Source organism: Rhipicephalus sanguineus, chromosome 4 (genome assembly GCF_013339695.2).
Source record: "Rhipicephalus sanguineus isolate Rsan-2018 chromosome 4, BIME_Rsan_1.4, whole genome shotgun sequence".
NCBI classification, from domain to species: Eukaryota; Metazoa; Arthropoda; class Arachnida; order Ixodida; family Ixodidae; genus Rhipicephalus; species Rhipicephalus sanguineus.
The window spans coordinates 10,721,238-10,743,851 of NC_051179.1; the positions used below are offsets into that span (position 1 = coordinate 10,721,238).

General features: G+C 47.0%; 1 protein-coding gene across 2 annotated transcripts in view; it reads left to right on the top strand.

The window, feature by feature from the left end:
• LOC119389366 (Y-box factor homolog) overlaps nt 1-22,614 on the top strand; it is a 53,829-nt gene that overhangs the window by 25,721 nt on the left and 5,494 nt on the right. The window contains exons 7-8 of one of the 2 annotated variants that reach the window (XM_037656589.2): nt 4,994-5,167; nt 19,737-20,018. In XM_037656589.2, the coding sequence (XP_037512517.1) occupies nt 4,994-5,167; nt 19,737-20,018 (456 nt within the window). The remainder of the gene's footprint in view (nt 1-4,993; nt 5,168-19,736; nt 20,019-22,614) is intronic. The other variant, XM_037656590.2, reaches the window with a different exon arrangement.

Here is a 22,614-nt window from a genome sequence, read left to right on the forward strand (position 1 = left end):
TTGACGTGCGCCGTCGAAGGGCAAACCCTTTGCGTCGCATGAAGCGGCGGATCCAAAAAATGGACCCCTTGAAGTCTTCCCTCGACAGACCGGCTTCACGGGCGAGCTCGATGGCTTTTGTGCGAATGAGCCCCGCACTCACTGGCAGGGACCTGGCACGGTACTCGCGGACGAAATCAGACACTTTGTCCTCGAGTTCCTGGTGCACAGCTCGGCGACCGCGAAACGACGTCTTCCGCCCTTTACACACCGACAGTTTGGATTTCTGGTTGCGCCAGTACCTGACGCTTTTCTCAGACACTCCAAACTGCCGCTGCACCGACATGTTGCCATTCGCTTCCGCAAATTCAATTACTTTTCTTTTAAACGCGGCCCGTAAACTTTTCATTGACTCAATGACTTTTCTTTAAACGCGGCCAGCTATGAATACAGCGTCCCGGTATTCATAGCTGGCCGCAGAGCAAGGTCGCCGCTCGCTAGGAACACAATGAACAAGAAAGAAAAAATGGCATCGGGCGTCGGCCCATGGAGGCGATGTCGATGCTGATGCCCAAGAAGCACGCGACGCTCCCTCTTGCCAGACGATCACTCGGTTTGTGCCAAGGGCCGGTATATAGGTCGAGGGGCGACTTTTTAGTGACATTTTTTGGAAAAAGTCCTGACCTATATTCCGCACTATACGGTACTTGAAATGTTAAAAAAAAAATCATTGGAGATGGTTTTAGGGGCCCAAGGAGGAAATGCTGCGAACTTCCAAAGTTGTATCCGACTTCAGTATTTAGCCACTATCTGTCGGTCAAGCTAGTGCAGAGCAAAAGTGGTGCGCATCACATTCTCACGCAGCTTGGCCAAACTTTCACACAACAGTCGGGCCTCTTTCACTTCATAGTTAACGCGGCCACCACGCTCTGGCATAGCTTACTGCCCCTTTGTCAACCCCCCGCTGTAGCTTCCAGCATACTTTTCGGGACGAAAGAAGAGAAAAGTTGCTCTCAGCCTTTGACGAAATCCCTGGCAGTTTGCTTCTACTTGAGGGATATTGACAACTTTTTGCAGCAAGAAATTTGTGAGGCAATAAAATCGTATTGTGTTGTCATTCGATGGTTGCTTCGAAAGGTAATGCAGGGCCCCTTTAGAGCCAGCAAACCGGGATCACAAAAGAAAAAGGAACTGCGAGGACAATAAATTTCCCATTACGTGAAGTGAAATTGCACTTGTCACTCTTTGTTCTGCTCATCAACATAGGAGTGTACCATAGTTTTATGTTCAAAATCTGATACAGTCGATCTTGGATGTATCGAACTCGGAGGGTATCGCGAAATAGTTCAATATATTGATAATTCGAAAAACAAAATATGCTTGTATAAATGCATGGCAGGTCTCGAAATGTATTTGGAAATTGTTACTTGCTCAAACGTGCCAATTCACTTGTAATATTCCAAAGAACAAAGTGACAACTTCTCCCTTTGCAAGTTACTGCACTTAATTTCGCATGAAAATAGTCCATAAGCTTGTCTTGCTTCTCGTGTGCTCTCAAGTTCATCACGTCATCCTCAATGTCATTGAAGCTTTCCACATAAGCAAATTCAGCACCTGCCGTTGTGCCACAACAGTGGTGAGTGACGCTGAACGCCGATGCAAGCTCTGGATTGCGGTAAAAGGTTGCTTAGCGGTGGCGTTGTCATCATCGGCGCTTGGGTCTACTTCCGCAGCATTGACGTCAGCCACAATCACAGCATCGATACAGACAGAAACAGACATCTCCACCAATGAAGCCGCTTGCTGTACCCCATCCCGGATGACACCCGAAAATGCTAATAAGTAGAGGCGGGATTTTTAGGCCCTAAAAAAGCTCGTTTTGGGCGCCAGAAATAGGCAGGCGAAACAACATTTTAGGCTTCCAAAATAGTAAATATAGGAACAATAAATTTGCACATACAGTAGACTCTCGTTAAACGGAACCTGAAGGGACCCAGAAAATGTGTTCCATTTAACAGGAGTTCCGTTTACTGAGAGATGAACAGCAGTGCAGAATCCAAGTATGAAACCAATTATATTAGTTGCAGTTGTTCCGTTTAAGCAGCAGTTCCGTTTAACAGATTTCCGTTTACTGAGAGTCTACTGTAAATGCAAATAATCTGAAACGAAGACATGCGCAGGCTCTATCTACGAAAGGAAAACAAAAATGGTATTGCTCAAGATGGCACAAAGGCGAACAAAAATGTTATTGCTTAAGATGGCACAAAGGCGTTAAACAGTTGAACATAGCCGTGCAACGTGCTTTGTCCCGCACGGTTCGCAGAACACGGTCACTCCCGTGTTCTGCACGGTGAGTCAAGATTCTACTGTCAAATCAACACACTCCTGCGTGTCTTCTCGGCATGACTGAGAAGGGCAGAGCACGAGCAGATAGCCAAATCACTAAAACACCAAAAGGGAGGGATTTCTCCTACTGTCCGGGTCGAATCGCGTAGAGCCAATTTCTCCCCTGCCAGTGAATCACTGGCGTAGCCAGGGGGAGAGGGAGTTCAACACACACACACACGAAATTTTTCAGTTTTGCATGCGTATATATGCACGCATGCATACAAGCGCACTCACGAACATACATAGGGTATGGTTGAAACCCCTTTAAAAAATTTCTGGCTACGCTGATGCAGTGAACACCTTACAAGTTAACTTACAAAAACAAAAGCCGCGTGCACATCATATTTTCTTTTCTTTTTTTTTGCTCTTCACTCTCTTTTCTGCTGACAGCTCTCCACGGTCTCGCATTCGCGAACCGCGCAGGCCATGTCTCTGCGGCAGCGAATGTGCGTGTCCCACTTCACGGCTGCTAGCAGTTGTTTCTGGGAGTTGGTTGAACTACAGGACTAGGTTGAACCCCATAGTTCCGAACAGTCAGTGCTGCGCGGTAGCATGAATAACGGGTCTCAAACTGCTCCCGGGAGCGCAACTTGAGGCTAAATAGTGTTAATACAAGCGCCAATTTTGAAAATAGGCACCTATAGGCATTTGTGAGCATTTAGGTACAAACATCAAAAATGAGCATTTATAGGCACTATAAAAACACTATAAAAAGCCTTTCTTAACCTCTAATTCATGCTCATATATCAAAGTGGCACGATAGGAGCGCAAGGAACAAAATAGGCATTTGCCTAAAATCGGGTCTCTACTAATAAGTCTCAAAATTCACTAAGGCACCGTACGCCGTTGTCGGCAGTCATGACGCACCCTAAGTAATCACCTGGCACCAAAGCCCACAAGGAAACAGTTCATGGCGTCATTCACTTGACGTCGTTCCAAGCACCAGTCATCATTTTTATCGCTACGAGTGGGTCAACGTTTAGTTTGACTCCAGACTTGGGATATATCAGGAACCAAGCGAGACGTACACAATGCCGCAAGAGACAACGCTGCTCACAAACAAATGAACAGCTCCTCATGGTGCATTCAGACGACGAACCGAATCCGGATTTGTCGTGGACGCAGACGGATAATCCGCCTGCAGGCATATCCACACGAAGGACCGTGTCCTAGAAGATAACACCCGAATTATTCTCGACCGCGGACTTTGCGCTCACCTGCACCCGCTGGCAGCAGACCAGTTTGAGAGTACAGTCAAACCCCGCTACAACGAAATTGACAGTGCTCGGAAACAATTTCATTGTAGTGAAATTCGAAAAAAAAAAATAAAGCTGACCTGAACTCCGGATCAGTCCGTCATGTGAATGCACAATCGCCGTCAACATCTTGGCAATGGCGATGACGCTTGTGGCATTTTAGGCACCGTTCTGGTGCGGAAAGCAAGAACAAACAGCTTCTGAGATATGTGTTTGATAACAGAAAACGCCGAAAATACATCACCAGGTTGCAGATTTCGGAAGGCCATGCTTTTGGAACCCGCATGCCGTCGTGCGTGAACAAACAAGAAAGGGAATGCAAACATTGCGTTGAGGCCACTGAGTCACTTCGTATTCATCTCGTTTCGGTGCCATCGACAATCGGCCTCCTTGAAAAACATTGTCACCGCGCGTTAAAACGTACAGACCAAAAAATTCGTAAACAGGGGGTGGGTGCTCGAGCCACCCCCTGTTTACGGATTTTTTCATTGCAAGCTTCCATCTTCCACTTCCTACCATTTTTTCTGATCTGTCACACAGATCAGTGTCACAAGCGCTATGCAACCAACTAGCGCAACGCAGTGGAATGACGCCACCTTTCTGCCACCTGCACGCAAGAGGGAACGTAGCCAAAAAATGATAAGATCACTATTTGTTAGGAAAAATGCACTTTCAGGGCTGCGGCGTGGTGCAGCTTTCAATGTTTCAGACGTTTCACTGCGCAGGAGTTTGATATACGTGTGCACCAGCCCCATACTTTTGCATGGGAAGCTCATCGGGATTTCTCAACTGTTCGATATAGCCAATAATTCTTTCTATCCGAGTTTGATATATCCGGGATCGACTGCTATACATTCTGGCTCATTGTTATTCTGATACAGTACTTCCTCTTTGTGATATAAATAGTGCCAGTGTGCTTTCTTGCACTATATGTTTGTGTACTAATATCAGCCACTGCATATTCTATTCAACTTAGTCCACTTTAAATTCAGATCATCTGTGATTGTATCAAGATTCTGTTGTAGACATCCCACCATGAGGAGGTAATGTTGCTGTTTTTTATTATTATTATTATTTTTTTTTTTAATGATAGCTGTAGGCGTTCGTCCATGTCACTTCTTGTGTTCGTCTCTTTTGCGCCTGATTCCTTTCGTTAAACATGCACCAACTAGCCCAGCAATAAGTTCGACTATAGTTTAGCTTGTAAAGAAAAACGCTCATTTGATCATGTATTATCTTGTAGCACTTAATCACGTGCAGGAGAGTGTGTGACACCCCTTTAAAAAGTGTGTTCTGAAAGGATGCGTTGCTTCAGCCAGTAAGTGGGTTGGGGAAAAGTCGGGCACACAAGTGAGGGTGCTTCTCCCTAGGACCTGGATCGCGGTGACGACGACGACGGGGACTACTCGGGCGGCCGAGCCGACGGTGGCTCTCGGAGGCCTCCCCAGCCCCGCAAGTTTTATGGCCGCTACTTCAGGCGCCGGCCGCGGCGACCACGCAGCGACACTGAAGGCAGTCAGAGCGGCCTCGACGGGGAAGCGAAGGTGCGGCTGAGGGCACCTCGAGCCCCAACTTTCTTTTTTTTTTCTTTTTTTTTTTTCCGCCTTACTTTTGCTGCCAATGGACCATTTTTCAAAGTCATGTGGCCTCCTAGCAACGACCAGAAGAAGAGCCCAGATGAGAGCATGTCGATTTTATGTGCTAGCACGATGTACTTCAATGGTCGCTGTGACAGCGATAAGTGTGCAAGCTTCATGATTTCTTCTCATGCTTGCGAATTTTCGATCACCGGGCTTGGAGGCTTGAGACATCAAGTCTCTTGCATTGTTTGTTACTGAAAGTGCATCGCAAGGACACGCTTTTTTTTTTTTAAGCATTTTATGCTTATAACAGCTGTATTCGTGTTCAGTATTGCAGACAGGTCCCACATTGTAGTCATTCAATGAAGCACTTTGTGTCGTCACATGTGTAGTTTTTCCAAGATAAAAACTGGGAACTGATTTGCTATGGTGCCTTATTAACATCCCCAACTAGTTTCTGGGTGCCAATCTCAAAAGCGATACTTCTCAAAGGTGAAATGCACAGACGTGCATTTCCACACGTCTTTATCCACATATTATGGTTTGAATTGTCTTGTATAACACTTAATATAATTAACCGTTTCATTGGTAAATAAAAAGGCTGCTCGATTACCTTTGTCAGCGATCATCACACTGAGTTTGAAGGGGGGGGGGGTAATTTCACACGACACCTTTACCTTGCTATTGGGGCTTGCTAGTCCGCGTGCCCTTTTGCCAAACTTTGCCACCAGGGGAAAGTGCAGTGCTGGATATTTGGAAAATGGTCCATTAGTGTGTCACTGAATTAGTCTTGGTGTTTTCTCGTTGTGTTGTGCTACATGATGGTGTTTTGGAATGAAGGCCTTGTTTTTTTTAATGCTTTTGGCCAGACATTTTAGGTATCTTCTTTGCGTGCTTGCTTCTGTCCCAAACAAGTTTTGGAAGGTTATGGCATTACAGGATACTTCATTGACAAATTGGTTCTGCTGAAGCCCACAAGGCTGGTGGGAGGTCTGTCAAAGTGAAAAATTGTCATCCGCTCATTTGTGGATGACAATCCACAATGTGGGGGCCAGTAAGCGACACTGTTTTGCTTAGCTGCTGTCACTATTTTGCCAATATCACTACAGCCACTGTCGGAGTCATCAGCGACTTGCTGCTCTAGTAATTGCGTCTTACAGTTCATTACTGCTCATCCTGAAGTTTTGCTGCTGCACTTTTTAGGATTTGGAAACATGCTGTAGTAACCGGCTGAAAACAAAAACTGGGAACTATGTAGAATTTATCAGTCATATAATACTGTTCACATTTGCATATAAAGCTTTTTTCATTTATTAGAGCCTAAATACAGAATTCTTTCACATAGTCACGCAAACACCAAATTATTCCGTGGCGTGAATGCAGCCATTGCAAGGAGTCCTGCTGGTCTCACAACATTGCACTCTACGTATGGAGAACAGTACAGTTTTCGTTCCAGAAAAACCTCCTTTTCAGACATATCGTATTTGTCAGCCCCGATTCTAAGCCAGTCCCCAATTCCAAACTTAGATAACCTACAGCATTCACAAAACACTAACGTCACTTGTAGTTAAGCCAAGATCTATTTATCTAAGAAAAGGATTGTGAGTTAGATCATTCGAAATATAGAGTATGCCTACCTGAAGCCTGCATAATTTCACATTCCTTTGAATCTTTGCACATGCCTTGTGTTATGGGCCTACCATACTGGGACACCTTTCGTATTGTTGGAACAGGGGGACAGTCCTTCTTATGAGAGCCACAGGTATTATGGTTCACTGCATGGCAGCTAGTTCTCTATCAGTATGCTTCACTACAGTACAGCAAAAACTCTCAGGAATAAATAAATTAGTGCAGTACAGTAGTCCGTCCAGCTTTTTCGGTGTGTGCACACGTCTGTTAAAGCAAGCCACTCCTGTGTGAAAACTTCCACCGCTTCACCAAAACATGGTACAGTCACCATACCTGCCAAGTCTCCCAGGTTACCCGGGAGACTCCCGGATTTTGAACGTTTCTCCCGGTTGTATGGGTCATAGCAAAATCTCCCGGAAATCCAGTTTTGCCCTGCGCGTCCAGTGCATTGCGCGGCCCGTGCGTCACAGTGACGCGAGGTGGGACGTTTCGCGTACAGATGCGCTACACGCAATTTAAAAATTGATCCTAAATGTGTTATAGGTTATATCACCCGTTAATATTTCGTAGATGATGCGTTTGTTTACACACAAATCTATCCCACAAGTTATCTTGCCTTCAAAATTTTGTGTCACTACTGCTTTAAGTGGAGAGCCCAGCACTTAAAAGGGTAGCCGTTACCGATGTCTGTCGAGATAGCGTGTTCGCCAGCGCTTGCGACCGTCCCCGTCTCAACGGCGCCCCTTATGGTCCCTTGCCCGACGACAGGCCTCGCACGCGGAGCGATGTTATCGCATGTGCCCTTCGCGCGACGGTGACGGCCGGGTCGTTTCATCTCTGCTTCAACCGCGTTCGTCCCTAGCGCTAGCGCGCATTTACTCGCACGTGAAACAGACGATGCGTAAGCGATGTTATCGGTTTGGACTCTGTACAGATCAGCGGCGACCGCAAAATCCCGCCGACAGTCCATATAATTGCTATCGCAGTACGTGTCCCCCCCCCCCCCCCGTTGAGTAGATCTCCCGGATTCCGTTTCTCCAAACTTGGCAGGTATGCAGTCACCGACTGTTTATTTGAACTCTGCAGGAACCAACAAAATGTCTGAATAATCGAAAGCCCGAAAAAAAAAAATGAATTCACCTTCAGAAACAGCACTTTTAATGGCCTTGTGGCCGGAAAAACTTGTCTATGTGCACTTGTCGAAAAGGTTCCGTTTTCGGCGAAAACGGAACCTTCGAACCACGCGCGCCGTTCCCCATGGCAACGCCAAAGAGGTTCTCTTTTCCGTGAATCAAACATAAACGAACAAACAGCATTTTATTACGTATTTTGAGGCACGGAAGGTTCTTCTTTTGTTGCTGCTGTTTGATTACTAGTGATTTATTGTTGGCAGACTCTCATACGTCATCGGGATCACTTCGAAAATGTCCCACTCGTGGCGCTCATCATGCGATACATTTAGTTTAATTTCTCGGTAAGTAGGGCACTGCTGTTGATAATATTGCCGTTTTAGACGTTTTCATACATGAGCTTTCACTCTGACATAGTTATCTGCCTTTAGTGTCCCTTTGAGCACGACCATGTCGGCCAGTGTTTGGCCATCACTGTAGGTTGACAATAGCACTGTAACGGCCTACGCTAAATGCGCATTTGATGGCTCTGGTGTGGGTGGCGCATCGTCATCAGAGTTGCTGTCCACCTGCACTGGCTCAAGGTAGCTGACGGACGATCTCATCATCGTCCATCTTGGTGCAGGGTAGGATGGCACTGTTGAAGTTGGCAAACTCCTCAAATGTTACTGCTCCCCTATGGACCCTAGTAGCACGGAGGTCGACCAAAATGTCCACTGCTGCGGTAGGCGGAATGTCAACCATGGGGTCCTGGCCTATGACACTGCCTTATACTCACTATCAGTGTTAATAACAAATCCTGTGCAATTCCCAAGCAACTTTGGATAGGGGTCGGCCGCCTGCCACCTGTCAAATAATTGCTTTTTTCGCGATCGGCAGTGTCTTGTGGTCGACATGTTTCTTCATTAGTCCTGACAGCACAGATGGAACAGGTGGCATCAGTCATTTCAGTAGATCAGGCCTAGTGTGTTAAGTGGAGGTGCTACTCAAAAAAAAAAAAGTTTTTTTTTTCATAAATTACTTTTTTTACTTGTTTTGTCAAGTTGTTTTTCTACTTTCATGACAAAAAGAAACAAGGTTGTATTTATACTGGAAATGGGTTAAAATAATTTGTTTAAAGCCTACAAGATGCCTGTTCAAAACTAGAAAGAGCTCACAGTCTAGAGTCCCCTGGAAAACATCACCTGGCTGCTTGTCATTGCATTTCGCATAAGTTCATCAAAGTCACATGTTCAAAATAACCATGATTTCCAAGCTCTCATGGAGGAAGAAATCATTTTAAAAAGCATATCTTTGCACATAGACAAGCTTTCAATTTTACCTTTAAAATGCATTTTTCTCAAGATGCAATTTTCGGCATCTTCTTTAGTTGGGACATCGTGCTTTTGGTACTTCAGGTGGCCTGATCTGGGCGGAATTTTTCCCACATATTCCTTAACATGTGAAGAGTGCTGTTAGCACCTTTAAAGCTTGATGCCACTTATATAATGATCACGAACTTAGTTATCTATTAGCCCTTTCAGACGCCAGCTATGAAGAACTCTCTGTAAATGTGCCAAATCGATACGTTATTTCAAGGCACTCCATATTCTATTGCAACAAAAATAATTTCATAATATGTCAATTTATGTGTGTTATAATAACTAAACCTAATTAAGTTGCAATTAAATCTATATTTATCCTGAACTCATTGACGCTCTGTTTTGGCATAAACCGAATAAAATCTAAGGCTAGAAATATAGTGCAAGCTCATTTTTGGTTATGTTCATTTTAAGCAAAGAAAAATTATACTCTTCACATGGCTCGCTGGACGCTGCACGTCGATCGACTCGTCGAACGTGGTAGTGCCTTCAGTAAAGTGATCATATGCAACAGTACACCGCAAAAAGAAGTTAAATAAAGACAAATTTATTATGCAGAAAGTTCAATTCATCCAAAGCTCGACATATTTCGCTATTTCTTATACCCTAGTTGATACAAATAGCAAAAACAAGTGGTGTACACAATTGTGTACATAGCGTCTCAAAGGGTTAGTATGGGTTGAAAATTTTAAGGCTTCTCAGATTCTAATTCTTTACATTCATTAAAGTATTTTATACACACTTTCTAGTAAGTTTTTGGCATTCTACAGCTGATGTGGAGGAATATGAGCCATTAATGGCTCATAAATATAGAAGTTTAGTGGCAGAAAAAGTGGGTCCAAAAATAGCTATCTTTTACGCATTGTCATTATACTAAAGTACAACTGTGCAACTTACTATAAAACGATTACATATTTGGGATCAACATAAAAACCTATGAAAACGACAGAAGTTTCATTGGCCTAAGCTACATACAGATTAAAGTGTGTGTGTTTTTTTCTGCACAGGTGTTGTGCCTATCTTTAAGGCCAATGCTGCTATGCTTTTTTTTATGTTATGCAAACATTAGGTGTATTTGGTTTGTCACCTATAGAAGCATACGGTGCATTCGAATGCACCGTATGCAAAGTACCCTTGTGATCACAAGGGCACTTTGCCACATGCACTGCCGAGCGGATAGTTGAAGATAGGATAGTCTGCAATAAGGCGTACTCTCACAATCGTTAACCATTGAAACACATGCACCGATGCCGTAATCATCGTGCTAAGGAGTGTGCTAAAATGTGAGATATTTTGCGGTAAAGCATGCTGTTGGCCACAGCCAGAGTTGTGAAGCAGACTTGGGACTGGTAGGCATACAAAGAGCCACGATGATGTAAACATTCAACGAATAAAAGTGCGGCCATTACTCTGACGGTAGTGGTGAAGTCTCTGGCTACTGGAGCGGCTAGTAGATGCTATGGTGCTCTCTTTTCTACATGGCACTGGCAGTGTGCCATTACCCTAAAGTTAGGTGTATGATTATTTTAAAAGGCTATCAACTTACATTCGAATTAATGTGGTAGTTGAGCGTGCATGTTGCTGCAGCATTGTGCTACTGTTGTTGCTTATTTTGTTTTTAAACTTGCTGCATATGGGTGAGTGAAGTTATCACATATGTGCAGTAAATCTCTATACAATGTTAAACTCTAGTGCTAGTACTTTTGTATATGGCTGGTTGTCTTATATGCTCCGGTTTCCCAGAGGTGTGCCGTTTGGTCTGTTCATGGCATTGTGTGTTCTCACTGCATGTCCACAGACATGCCTGTAGGATATGCCAAATATGCACAGATTTACCCATGTGTGCTAGGCATGCACTGCATAGCATGTATTTTATTGTCAAAAGCTGTGCAGTTGCTTCATTCCAATACTGTTCTCCGAATGTTATTCACATGTGCATTTTTGTATTTCTTCTGAAGCTCTGAAAAGCAGACTGATATTTCTTTGGCTTGCCATTGTTTCTCAGAATCTATATTATTTTCAGTGTTGTAAAGTCACTTGCATCGATGATGAATATGTGCTTGCACGAAATGCATGCCATTATTTTCAATTATGCCACTTTCTGTTGCATGGCACTTAAATGGAAAAAGGAGGCCTGCATGTCATGTATGCTTTATACACATTTAATAACTATGGTTGCATAATTCTTGAGCTATGAACAGAAAGCATGGAGTGCGCTATTCTGACTTGCTCACATTATTGCATTTACAATAATTCTGTTCTACTGCAATGTTGTTTGCAAGATGTCTTGATATGGTGGTGACACCATATGTAGGCACATAAAATACAGTTAATCCTCGACATATTCAGAATGCGATGTACAATACCACATAGAAAAACATGTAATGGGAAATACTCACTTGAAGGTTGAAAGTATTTATTACTGAGGGTGCAAGAACTGTGTGTAGCCTTCTTATTGGCATCCACATGCTTAACCATTTCAGGGGTGCAACAGCTGTGCCCAAACCTTCAGATTTGTTGAAATTGCATTACGCTATGTCACAACTCCCGACTAGCCTCAACATTTTATCAGTTGCACAAATTTTAGTGAGAAATGAAGGCCGCGTTTGCCACCTGCATTTTGGACATCAATCACTCCAATCAAGTCGTGCAGAAAAGGTGTAGATGTGCTTTGTGGTAAGTGCCGAAACAGGTGCTTGTTTTCTTCTAGTTACAATGTTGCTGTATGGGGACTTTTGACACTTAAAGTGGAAACTCTGCGTAAAAAATGTTGACAACGATGTGTTCGGTGGAAACATCGGCGATTTGCGTGTCCCCGCCAACTCTTCCAATTGGCCCAGGAGACTTCTGAATTTCGAGCAATCCTTCCGATTGTATGGAAATGGCCATCAATCTCTTGAAAAACAGCCCGAACCCCACCACGAGAGAAAATACCGAAGGACAGCTGTTCTAAAATTTTTTTGCCTTGTTCTACCATGTGCAGAACACATTTTAGTCCACCTTCACCACTGTTCATTGGTGTCATTCGGGAAATCGCACTGAGATTAAGTAGGTGCTGCTAGCTGTCATGGTAGTCTGCACATTTTGTTCCTTATTACACACGCGTGCACAAGCTGTGTATACAGTTGGACACCTTTATAAGAGACACTGACTGGGGAGCAGTTCTTGTCCTTTATCCCTTCCAGTCCTTGATTTCTTATTTTGGTCGGAGGATATTTTTGTGTGCTTCCCTAATAATTAGGACCTCACAAGACTACAAATGAAAAATTGAGCCAGTGGTGCAATTATGCATGGACTTACATACATGAAATGAGAAAAATGGCTTCTTTATTTCTGCTACTAACTAGAGCACACAAAATCTGAACCAAAGTCTTATTCGATAGTGTGGAAGTCCTTGAAACGACTTCGGGACTTCGTCTCGAAAACGGCGTTTACCCGCCTCGGCGTCACCCATGACTCTTCTTCTTTTTGGCTCCCAGCTCTGCGAAAATGCCACAGTAGTGGTGTCGATCGCAGTGGGGATCATTGAAAAATTAGTGCCCCAAGAATTAGCAGTTTTGGTTTCGTTTCTGAGTTGCTAGGGGAAGTGTTGTGTGGTGATGGTGTCAATTGACACCACCAGGGCCGAAAGGGTTATACCGTATTTACTCGAATCTAAGCCGATGTTTTTTTTTTTTTTTTTTCCAAAAAAAATGATGTGCAAAAGTCGAGGGGGATTGCTTAGATTGGAGTACAATAATTAGTTTTTTTTTTTTTTCTGGGCTTGCAGGGGTCGGCTTAGAATCAGAGCCGGCCTAGATTCGAGTAAATACGGTATGTGGTGTCTCTTATAAGCAGAGTACCACATTCTCATTGTCTGATCAACTTCTATTTCAATGCAGGCACACTGGTGTCTCTTATACCCAATAGTCAGTGTTTCTTATAAAGGGGTTCAAGTGCGAAAGCAGGATATGATGGACACCAGAAAGTGCGTTGGGGTGACTTGAAGTCACAGCAGCAACCCTGTAATATACTGCACCCGTTTAACGTATTGTACGCATTTAATGGGCACTAAATGTCTCGTTTGCTGTCGCCTCCCTGTGGGGAACCACCGAGTGCCTATCGCTTGCAGTTACGAAAGCAGCTTGCCATTGCCACATTAGCCCAACGATAGCGCGAAATCGAACAGGACTACGAAGGAGCACAGATGCACAGGACACGCTTTTCTCGTATAAGCATGAAACACAAACCAGCCCAATCCGTTACCTTTTAAGTGATAACTTAGTTTCAGTGGACAAGGTCCAGCAAAAGTTACTAATGAATTTTGCCAGAACCCATAAGGCACGGTAAAGTTGTACCAATTTGCAAAGCAGTTCATAATCTTCAAAATCGGATAGCACGAAATCGAACAGGACTACGGAGCGGCTGTCCTGTGCATCTGTGTTCCTTTGTAGTCCTGTTCGATTTCGAGCCATCCAATTTTGAAGATTATGAACCAACCTGCTTTGAAAATTGGTACTAATTCACCGTGCCTTATGGGTTTTGGCAAAATTCAACTTTTGCTGGACCTTGTCCACTGAAAATAAATTATCACTTAAAAGGGTAACGAATTTGGCTGGTTTGTGTTTCATACTTATACGAGAAAAGTGCAAAAAAGAGACAGACAAGAGCACTGCACTGGCCCGGGCTTGGACTTTAGTCAGGCCCGGGTGTCATGCAAGTCAATAATATTGTTGCGTGAATGACGACTCGGTAGACTAGACCGTAGACTATTTACACGATATATTTTCAGTAGCGGTTGCAGCGCTGACCGGTTCAGCTCAGAGCCCGAGCGGAGAGAGATCTTCCTTCTCCTCGTCCGGCGCACACGCGCAATGGTTCAAGGGGCTGGCAATATGCATGTAGCATAATCCCCGGCGGCAGAAGCGCCGTCTCGGCGCATCAGATGTCAACGTCACTGGGAGAGTGGTAGGGTTTCAAGCGTGCGACATGTACGATATCGCTGGCCTGTATAGACGATGAAGGCGACGAGGCGACAGGGGCGATTTCATAGGTTACAGGGGTAACCGCACGAAGGACTCTGTATGGACCTGTGTATCGAGATATTAGTTTTTCCGACATTCCAACGTGACGGGTGGGAGACCACAGCAGGACCAAAGAACCGGGCGAGAAGTGCACGTCTCGGTGCTTGCGATCGTACAACCGCCGTTGGTTTTCTTGAGAAGTCAAGAGGCGAGTGCGGGCGGTTTCACGTGCATGAGCAGCCCTGGTGATAGCGTCAAGGGCATATTCGCTGGTCGGTACGGCGGGAAACGGGATGATGGTGTCTAGGGGCAACGTTGGTTGTCGGCCGAACAACAGAAAGAATGGAGAGTAACCGGCAGTGTCGTGGCGCGAAGAATTGTACGCAAATGTCACGTACGGCAAAGCAAGGTCCCAGTCAGAGTGGTCGGAGGAAACATACTTCGCAAGCATGTCTGTAAGTGTTCGATTGAGACGCTCGGTTAGGCCGTTTGTCTGCGGATGGTAGGACGTAGTGAGCTTGTGCCTCGTTTCACATGACTGCAGAATGTCGGCTATGACCTTCGACCGAAATGTGCGGCCACGGTCCGTAAGCAGCTGGCGTGGAGCTCCATGTTGCAAAATCACGTCGTGTAGGAGGAAGTCGGCGACATCTGTGGCGCAGCTTGTTGGAAGAGCTCTTGTAATGGCGTAGCGCGTGGCGTAGTCTGTGGCCACAGCTATCCACCTGTTGCCGGAGGAAGACAGGGGAAACGGGCCAAGTAGGTCTAAGCCAACGCGAAAGAACGGTTCTGACGAAATGTCAAGGGGTTGAAGGCACCCGGCGGGAAGCGTCGATGGTGTCTTGCGGCGCTGACATTTCTCACACGCCGCAACGTATCTTCTGACGGAGCATGCAAGCCCTGGCCAAAAGAAGCGTCGGCGGATCCGGTCGTAAGTGCGCGATACACCAAGGTGACCGGCCGTTGGAAGGTCATGAAGTTCATGAAGGACAGCCGAGCGGAGGTGTTTCGGAATAACAAGCAGCAGGGCTGGTCCATCTGGGTGAAAATTGTGGCGGTAGAGTGCACCATCTTGGAGGACGAACGAGCGATGGGACCGGTCGGTAGACGATGATTCTAGGCGTTCGATGATAGTACGCAAGGACGCATCTCTGCGTTGTTCGTCGCCGATGTTTGTCAGTAAAGAAACGGAAAAGACGCAAGCGTCGGCGTCGGTGTCAGGGACGCTGCTCGATTCATCGACCGGGTAGCGGGACAGGCAGTCTGCGTCCTGGTGTAGACGGCCCGACTTGTACGTCACTGTGTAGGTATATTCTTGGAGTCGCAGAGCCCAGCGACCAAGCCGGCCCGTAGGATCCTTTAGTGAGGAAAGCCAACAGAGCGCATGATGGTCGGTTATTACAGAGAAATGCGTGCCATATAAATATGGGCGGAACTTCAAGACTGCCCAGACAAGAGCAAGGCATTCACGCTCTGTAATAGAATAGTTGCGCTCGGCAGCTGTAAGGAGGCGGCTGGCGTAGGCGATAACGCGGTTGCGTCCCTGTTGTCGTTGGGCTAGGACGGCTCCGATCCCGTGACCACTAGCATCGGTTCGGACCTCAGTCGGAGCAGATGGGTCAAAGTGGGCCAATATAGGCGGCGTTGTCAAAAGTGTCACGAGGCGAGAAAAAGCGGCGGTTTGAGCGGGACCCCACGTAAAAGGCACGTCTTTCTTCAGAAGTTCAGTGAGTGGTCGAGCGATTGTTGCAAAATCTTCCACGAACCTTCTGAAGTAGGAACAGAGTCCCACAAAACTCCGGACGTCCTTCGCTGATTGGGGTACAGGAAAACTCGTGACTGCACGAATTTTCTCTGGGTCCGGCTGCACACCTGAAGCATCGACGAGGTGGCCCAAGACGGTAATCTGCCGGCGGCCGAAGTGGCACTTCGAGGAGTTCAATTGGAGGCCAGCTCTGCGGAAGACGTCAAGAATAGCTGCCAAACGCCGAAGGTGGGTCTCAAATGTAGGCGAATATACAAGGACATCGTCGAGGTAACAAAGGCAGGTTGTCCATTTGAATCCTTGTAGCAGAGAGTCCATCATACGCTCGAACGTGGCTGGGGCAGTTGCACAGACCGAACGGCATAACCTTGAAGTGGTATAGGCCATCCGGAGTTACAAACGCAGTCTTTTCTTGGTCTTTCTCATCCATAGCAATCTGCCAGTAGCCAGAGCGTAGGTCTATTGAAGAAAAGTAGCGCGCGCCGTGTAGGCAGTCAAGAGCGTCGTCAATTCGAGGTAAAGGGTAAACGTCCTTTTTCGTAATTCGATTCAGATGGCGGTAATCAACGCAGAAGCGCCACGTGTCGTCTTTCTTTTTAACGAGCACGACGGGTGACGCCCAAGGGCTCGATGAGGGTTCAATAATGCCTCTGGCTAGCATCTTGTTCACTTCTTGTTGAATGACCGTGCGTTCGGCGGCAGACACCCGATATGGTCGGCGGTGAATGGGAAGAGAATCACCGGTGTTGATGCGGTGCTTTACAATAGAAGTCTGGCCTAGTGGTCGATTATCGACGTCGAAGATGTCGCGGTAAGAAGCCAAAAGGCGGGTTAGAGCGGCTGACTGCTCAGGTTCGAGGTCCGGGGCGATCATGTGACGCAATGCCATGTCGAGGTCTGTGGTATCCGGCGGCCGACAAGGAACATCTGAGCACACGTCGGCAGCGAAAATGGTGACGTGGTCATCTGATAAGGATCGGAGCGTGGCGACTGAGATGCCTTGGGGTAGCACTTGCTTCGTGAAGCCGAAATTTACAACAGGGAGATATATCCGGTTAGCGGCTAAGGTGACAACGCAGTGTGGTACAGTGATGTCGCGCGCCAGAAGGACATCAGCAATAGGCGTGACGACGTAGTCCCCGTCAAGCACCGGTGAAGACGTTGCCAATTCGACTAATGTTAGGGCTTTAGGCGGCATGCGGATAAATTCTGTGGTACAGAGGCTGTTCTGGAGTTTGGGGCTAGGATCTGGCAGAAGAGGAGTACCGGCAGAACAGTCGATCAGGGCAGAATGTGTCGAGAGGAAGTCCATCCCCAAGATGAGGTCGTGAGGGCAACTGCTGAGCACGGTAAAGAGGACGGGAACGTGGCGGCCGGCAATGCTTATTCGAGCGGTACACATGCCCGTGACGGCAACAGTTCCGCCATCGGCGACGCGTGCGGCTTTAGTTGTAGCAGGCGTCAGTACTTTCTTAAGTCGACGGCAGAGATGCGCGCTGATGATGGACACCTGAGCTCCAGTATCAATTAACGCCGTCATAGAAATACCGTCCACTTGAAGATCAATTAAGTTCGTGTTCGTAGTGAGCGTCAACGGAGGATTTGGTTCAGAGGACAATGATGCAGCACTACCTCCAGGAGCTGCACGATCTAGTTTTCCGTCCGGGACGAGACGTAGTTGGGCGGCGAGGTATAGCGGCGTGGTTGAGGCGACGGGGAATGACGGCGTTGGGGCGACGGGGACCGAGCAGTAGGGCGGCCGTTGGGTGCGTCAGAGGCAGCGTACGTACGGCTGGGAGAATACTGGCGAGGTGTAGCGTATGGGCGAGTAGGCGACGAGAATTGGCCCCAATAAGGCGGCGTCCAGGTGGTGCGGCAGTGACGGGAGACATGACCCACCCGGTGGCAGCGGAAGCAGATGGGTTTGTCGTCGGGAGTTCTCCATTCCGATGGGTTGCGGGATCTCGGAGGAAAATAGGAGTCACTGCGGGGTGCACTCGTGGGCGTCGGTCGGTATTCGGGTCAAGAGACGGAGCAGGCGACAGGGAAACCGAGATTGGCAATTTCTTGCCGCACGACGGCCTGAATAACAGAGACCGTGGGGGGTGCTTGGACAGCGGCTTGGTCGAAGGGAGGTGTGTGGAAGGGCGCTGGACTTGCCGCTTCAAGCTCCCGTCGAACGATGCGGGTCACATTCTCCTCAAAGGGTGGGGTGGCGCCGAGATCGGAGCACGTTGACGTGACAGCCGTGTTCGGTAGCCGAGCGAATTGAGGCACTACGCGGCGGCTTTTGGCCCTTTCGAAGCGGCGGCATTCCTTAATGATGAGGTCGATGGTCGAGACATTTGTGTAGACGAGCAAATTGAAAGCGTCGTCCGCGATGCCTTTGAGTACGTGGCCGACCTTGTCAACCTCGGACATTTTCTCGTCCACTTTTCGGCACAGCGCGAGTACATCCTGAATATAGGAGACGTACGACTCGGTCGATGACTGGACACGGGTTGCAAGTTCTTTTCGTGCTGCCACTTGGCGACCGGACGGGTCTCCAAAGATGTCGCGCAGTCACTCCTTGAAAATGTCCCAGCTGGTGAGCTCGGTCTCATGAGTCTCGAACCAGACACGTGGGGTGCCTCCCAAGTAGAAGATTACGTTGGCAAGCATCATGGTGGGGTTCCATCGGTGAGTTTGGCTAACACGCTCGTACATGCTGAGCCAGTAGTCAACGTCAAGGCCAGCTTGGGCGGAAAATGTACCGGGGTCGCGGGGGTGGGACACCGTAAGGTACGTTGTGGTTGACGCCGCAGCTGTAGAAGGAGACGGGCTGTTGGCAGTGGTAGCCATGGCCGGATACTGGACGGTGAGGCCGCTGCGAAGCTTCGTGGTGAGGACGGGGAACGCTCCACCTCCACCAAATATGTTACGTGAATGACGACTCGGTAGACTAGACCGTAGACTATTTACACGATATATTTTCAGTAGCGGTTGCAGCGCTGACCGGTTCAGCTCAGAGCCCGAGCGGAGAGAGACCTTCCTTCTCCTCGTCCAGCGCACACGCGCAATGGTTCAAGGGGCTGGCAATATGCATGTAGCAATATGAATGAATATGCTTTGTGTGACTTCGTCAAACTAACCAACATCAATTCCCGTCGTTGCGTAGTTTTGTGTCGGAGACTCTTTTGTGTATCTTGTAAAAATTGCACATCTTGACTAGTGAGTAGCGCTGTGCAGTGTGTCACCGTGAGGTATAAGATGGACTGCGCTATTCATGAACTGGTAACCGCTGTGGAGATCCGCAGTTCGCGAAGAGATAGTTTTTGTTTTTAAGAATATAAGCTGAATGTCATGCACCGACAGTCTCGGGGATGCAATTGATCAATAGCCAATGTAAATCGACATTTACAATGCCTTAAGCTCTATCAAAGCAGTGTTCGTGCAAATTCACGAATGCAGTCCAAGTGCTGCCATCTCTGTAGTAGAACGCAGTAAACATGGTTTGCTCTGACACAGCAGCCATCTCTGCAACAAAATGAACACAAAAAGCAATTTCTACCAGTAGTGCATTACAAGCGAGGTATGTCCAGGGTACTTAGGAAAGGGTTAAAGATTAGTAAGTTGCTGTAGAAGCCAACCAGTGTATTCCTGCAGGAGAGTGAAGGGGAGGCCCAGCCAGGCCCTGAGAGGGAGCGTGGTGGCCAAACGGGGAGCCAACGTCGAAGACCACCCTTTCGCCCACGACCACGCCGCCGAGGGCAACGCCCAGGGTCCCAGACACAGGACGATGACGGTGCCGGCTCTCCTGGCAGTGGCGGCGGCGGTGGGCAGTCTCGCGAGGACAAGCCCCCCAGGGACAAGAGTCGCGAGGAGCGACCAGCTAAGGACAAGTCACCTCGGAGGGAGTCCGCTGGAAATGGCCGGCAGAGCAACAAGGTGTGCATGACCTTTCTTTGTGCACCACCTTGCCATGTTGGTTTGTGTTGCTTTCTGATGATGATGGGGCGGCTACAGTAGACTCTTGATAATTAAAACTTTCGGTTAATTCAGACAAATTTCACATTTTTGGCTGGCCCACTGTTTTCAATGTAATTTAAAGCCACTCAATTCAATCTGCTCTCGTGCATAAGTTTGGTTAATTCTTACGTTTTGCTTCTCCACGCCTGAAGATATCTACTGCCTGTGTAGGTTTTAGCTGGACGTTTGTGTTCTTGTATAACTAACGGTCACAAATTAAGCCGATTTTTCTTTCTACAAAGCAGCCAACCTAACCAAATCACTCGAACCAACATTGCGCATTGTTTGAGGCCGAACCACCGCAGTACACTGGTGTCATCCAGAAAAGCATAAAAAGGTTTGGAAGGGGCTTCCAGCTGTCATGGGCAGGGTGTCAAACTAAAACTGAAAGAAACCGATATTTTTTTCCACAATTTTGGAAATGAACCCGAACTATCAAGATATCAGCCTGTTATGGTCACTGTTTGTCACAAGAAATCAGCACACATATGAGAAAGCCTAAGCAGCCCGAATAAACACTTTGGCATATGTCATAGAAGCATCAGAACGATTGCTCGCAGGCGGCGGTGCAGCATTGGAGAGATCCGACTTAAACCCGACTAATGGCGACGCATGCCCCGGCGGGACAGTGAGAAAGCTGTTGTACAGTGGATTCTATGTGCACCACTGCTTTCGCCTGAAGTGATGAACACACGCCGTATAAAATGGCAGATAGTGCTGATGACTGGCCCGTGCAGAAATCCCAACTTTTATGAGCTTGAAAGTATCAGCACGGGATAAAATTGAAATATGTAAGGTGTCTGGCAAACAATGATGCACTCTGTGCTGCATTGGCGAGTTATCTGGCTTACAAAGTGTGACTTATCACCATTATCGCACGTGTGTCATTGTAACATTTTTTGCACTATGTTATTGTTTTACAGTCAAACCCTGCTACAACGAAATTGATTGTGCTCGGAAAAAACTTCGTTGAAGCAAACATTTCGTTGTAGTGAAATTCGAAAAAAACAAAGCTGACCTGAACTAATAGAACAGAGAAACCTTAATTTCCAAAATTCAGTGTCGGCTGCTTCCTTTGTTTCCCCAGCAGCGTCATGACTCGATTCTCATATATGCACAGCAATGCCAGGTTGAAAAGCGCGCTGAAACAACGGCTTCTGCGAACGAACCAAACAGAGGCACGGGTGCACAACACGAACTGCATAGTGCACTAATACGCTAACACTAGCTATTCATCGACAACAAGGTATCCAACAATGCCGAGATGCAGGTGTGCTATTGCGGAGCGATGATTTACGCTTTATTCTATGCTGTTCTTATCATCCACCACTCGCGGCTGGCTGATCCCGTTGATAACGTGGACGAATTGTTGCTCCGACAATCAGTCGCTCTGGCCAAGTGCAAAAAGCATTGGCATTGGAAACTGCATCGTTCGACAATTGCACCCCAGGGCTGCTCTCATTGATAATGCGGATGTACCGTTGCTCTGACCACTGGCGAAGCGCGAAAAGCATTGGAAAGGCATCGGAAAAAAAATCGTTCCACAATTGCACCCCAGCGTGGACAGCTGAGCTTTGGCTTTGGATGTCTGCAACTAAGAAGAAACTCAAGCCAGTTGCGAAAGCAGGGCAGTCTGATCGCCGTCGCTATCAAGCAATAGCAGCCCTCATGCTCAGTCTACAGCAGCGGTTTTTGGTGGTGCCAACACGCGGCTTAGACTTTGTAGATGAATTTTTTATATTCTAAAATGCACCAAGCTGTTCGAGATTGTGTTTATTGCATGGCAAATTAAATTTTTGAGCCCGGAATTGTATCGTCAAATTTTGTTAAAGCGGAATAGCAGCAGAAAAAGTGTTCGTTGTGGCGAGCATATTTATGCATTGACTCCTATGGACTGTCGACGGGGAATTGAGAATTTTTTGTTGCACCGGAAATTTCGTTGAAGCAGCGTTTGTTGTAGTGGGGTTCGACTGTAGCACCGTATTGTTGCCTTTTTTTCCCCTCCGTTTCCATTAAGGGGAGACACGGGTCTTCTAGAACAAAAAATCGACTTTTTGAAATATTTTTTTTCGCAATCTAGACGTCCTAAAGAATCTATTGCTGCGATATTAACGCGTTCCGCCGAGTATTTATTTTGTTATTGCGCTCTAAAGAGAGCTTCATGATCGCTTTCGCTCGAAAACGCCCCCCGAAAACAGGTAAATTCAATGCCGTCGCCTGCGGTAACCGTTGGCCGCAGCGCGGCCATTTTGGAATCATTCGAGAGCTGAATTCTTCTACATTCCGTTTTTAACGAGAAAACACCTCTAGGTCTGGCGACTATGGAGCTGCACGCCAATGAAAAAAAGAAAATACTCGCACGGCATTGGCGCGTTTGTACCACGTGGGGTGAATCCTGCTCTCTGATTGGACGACCGGAGTTTCGTCTGCCCGAGAATGCGAGACGCCTTGTCAAAAATTGTTCGGACGCGACGATGGCTGGCGGGCGACGCAAGTTCGCGACGGCTCATGCCTA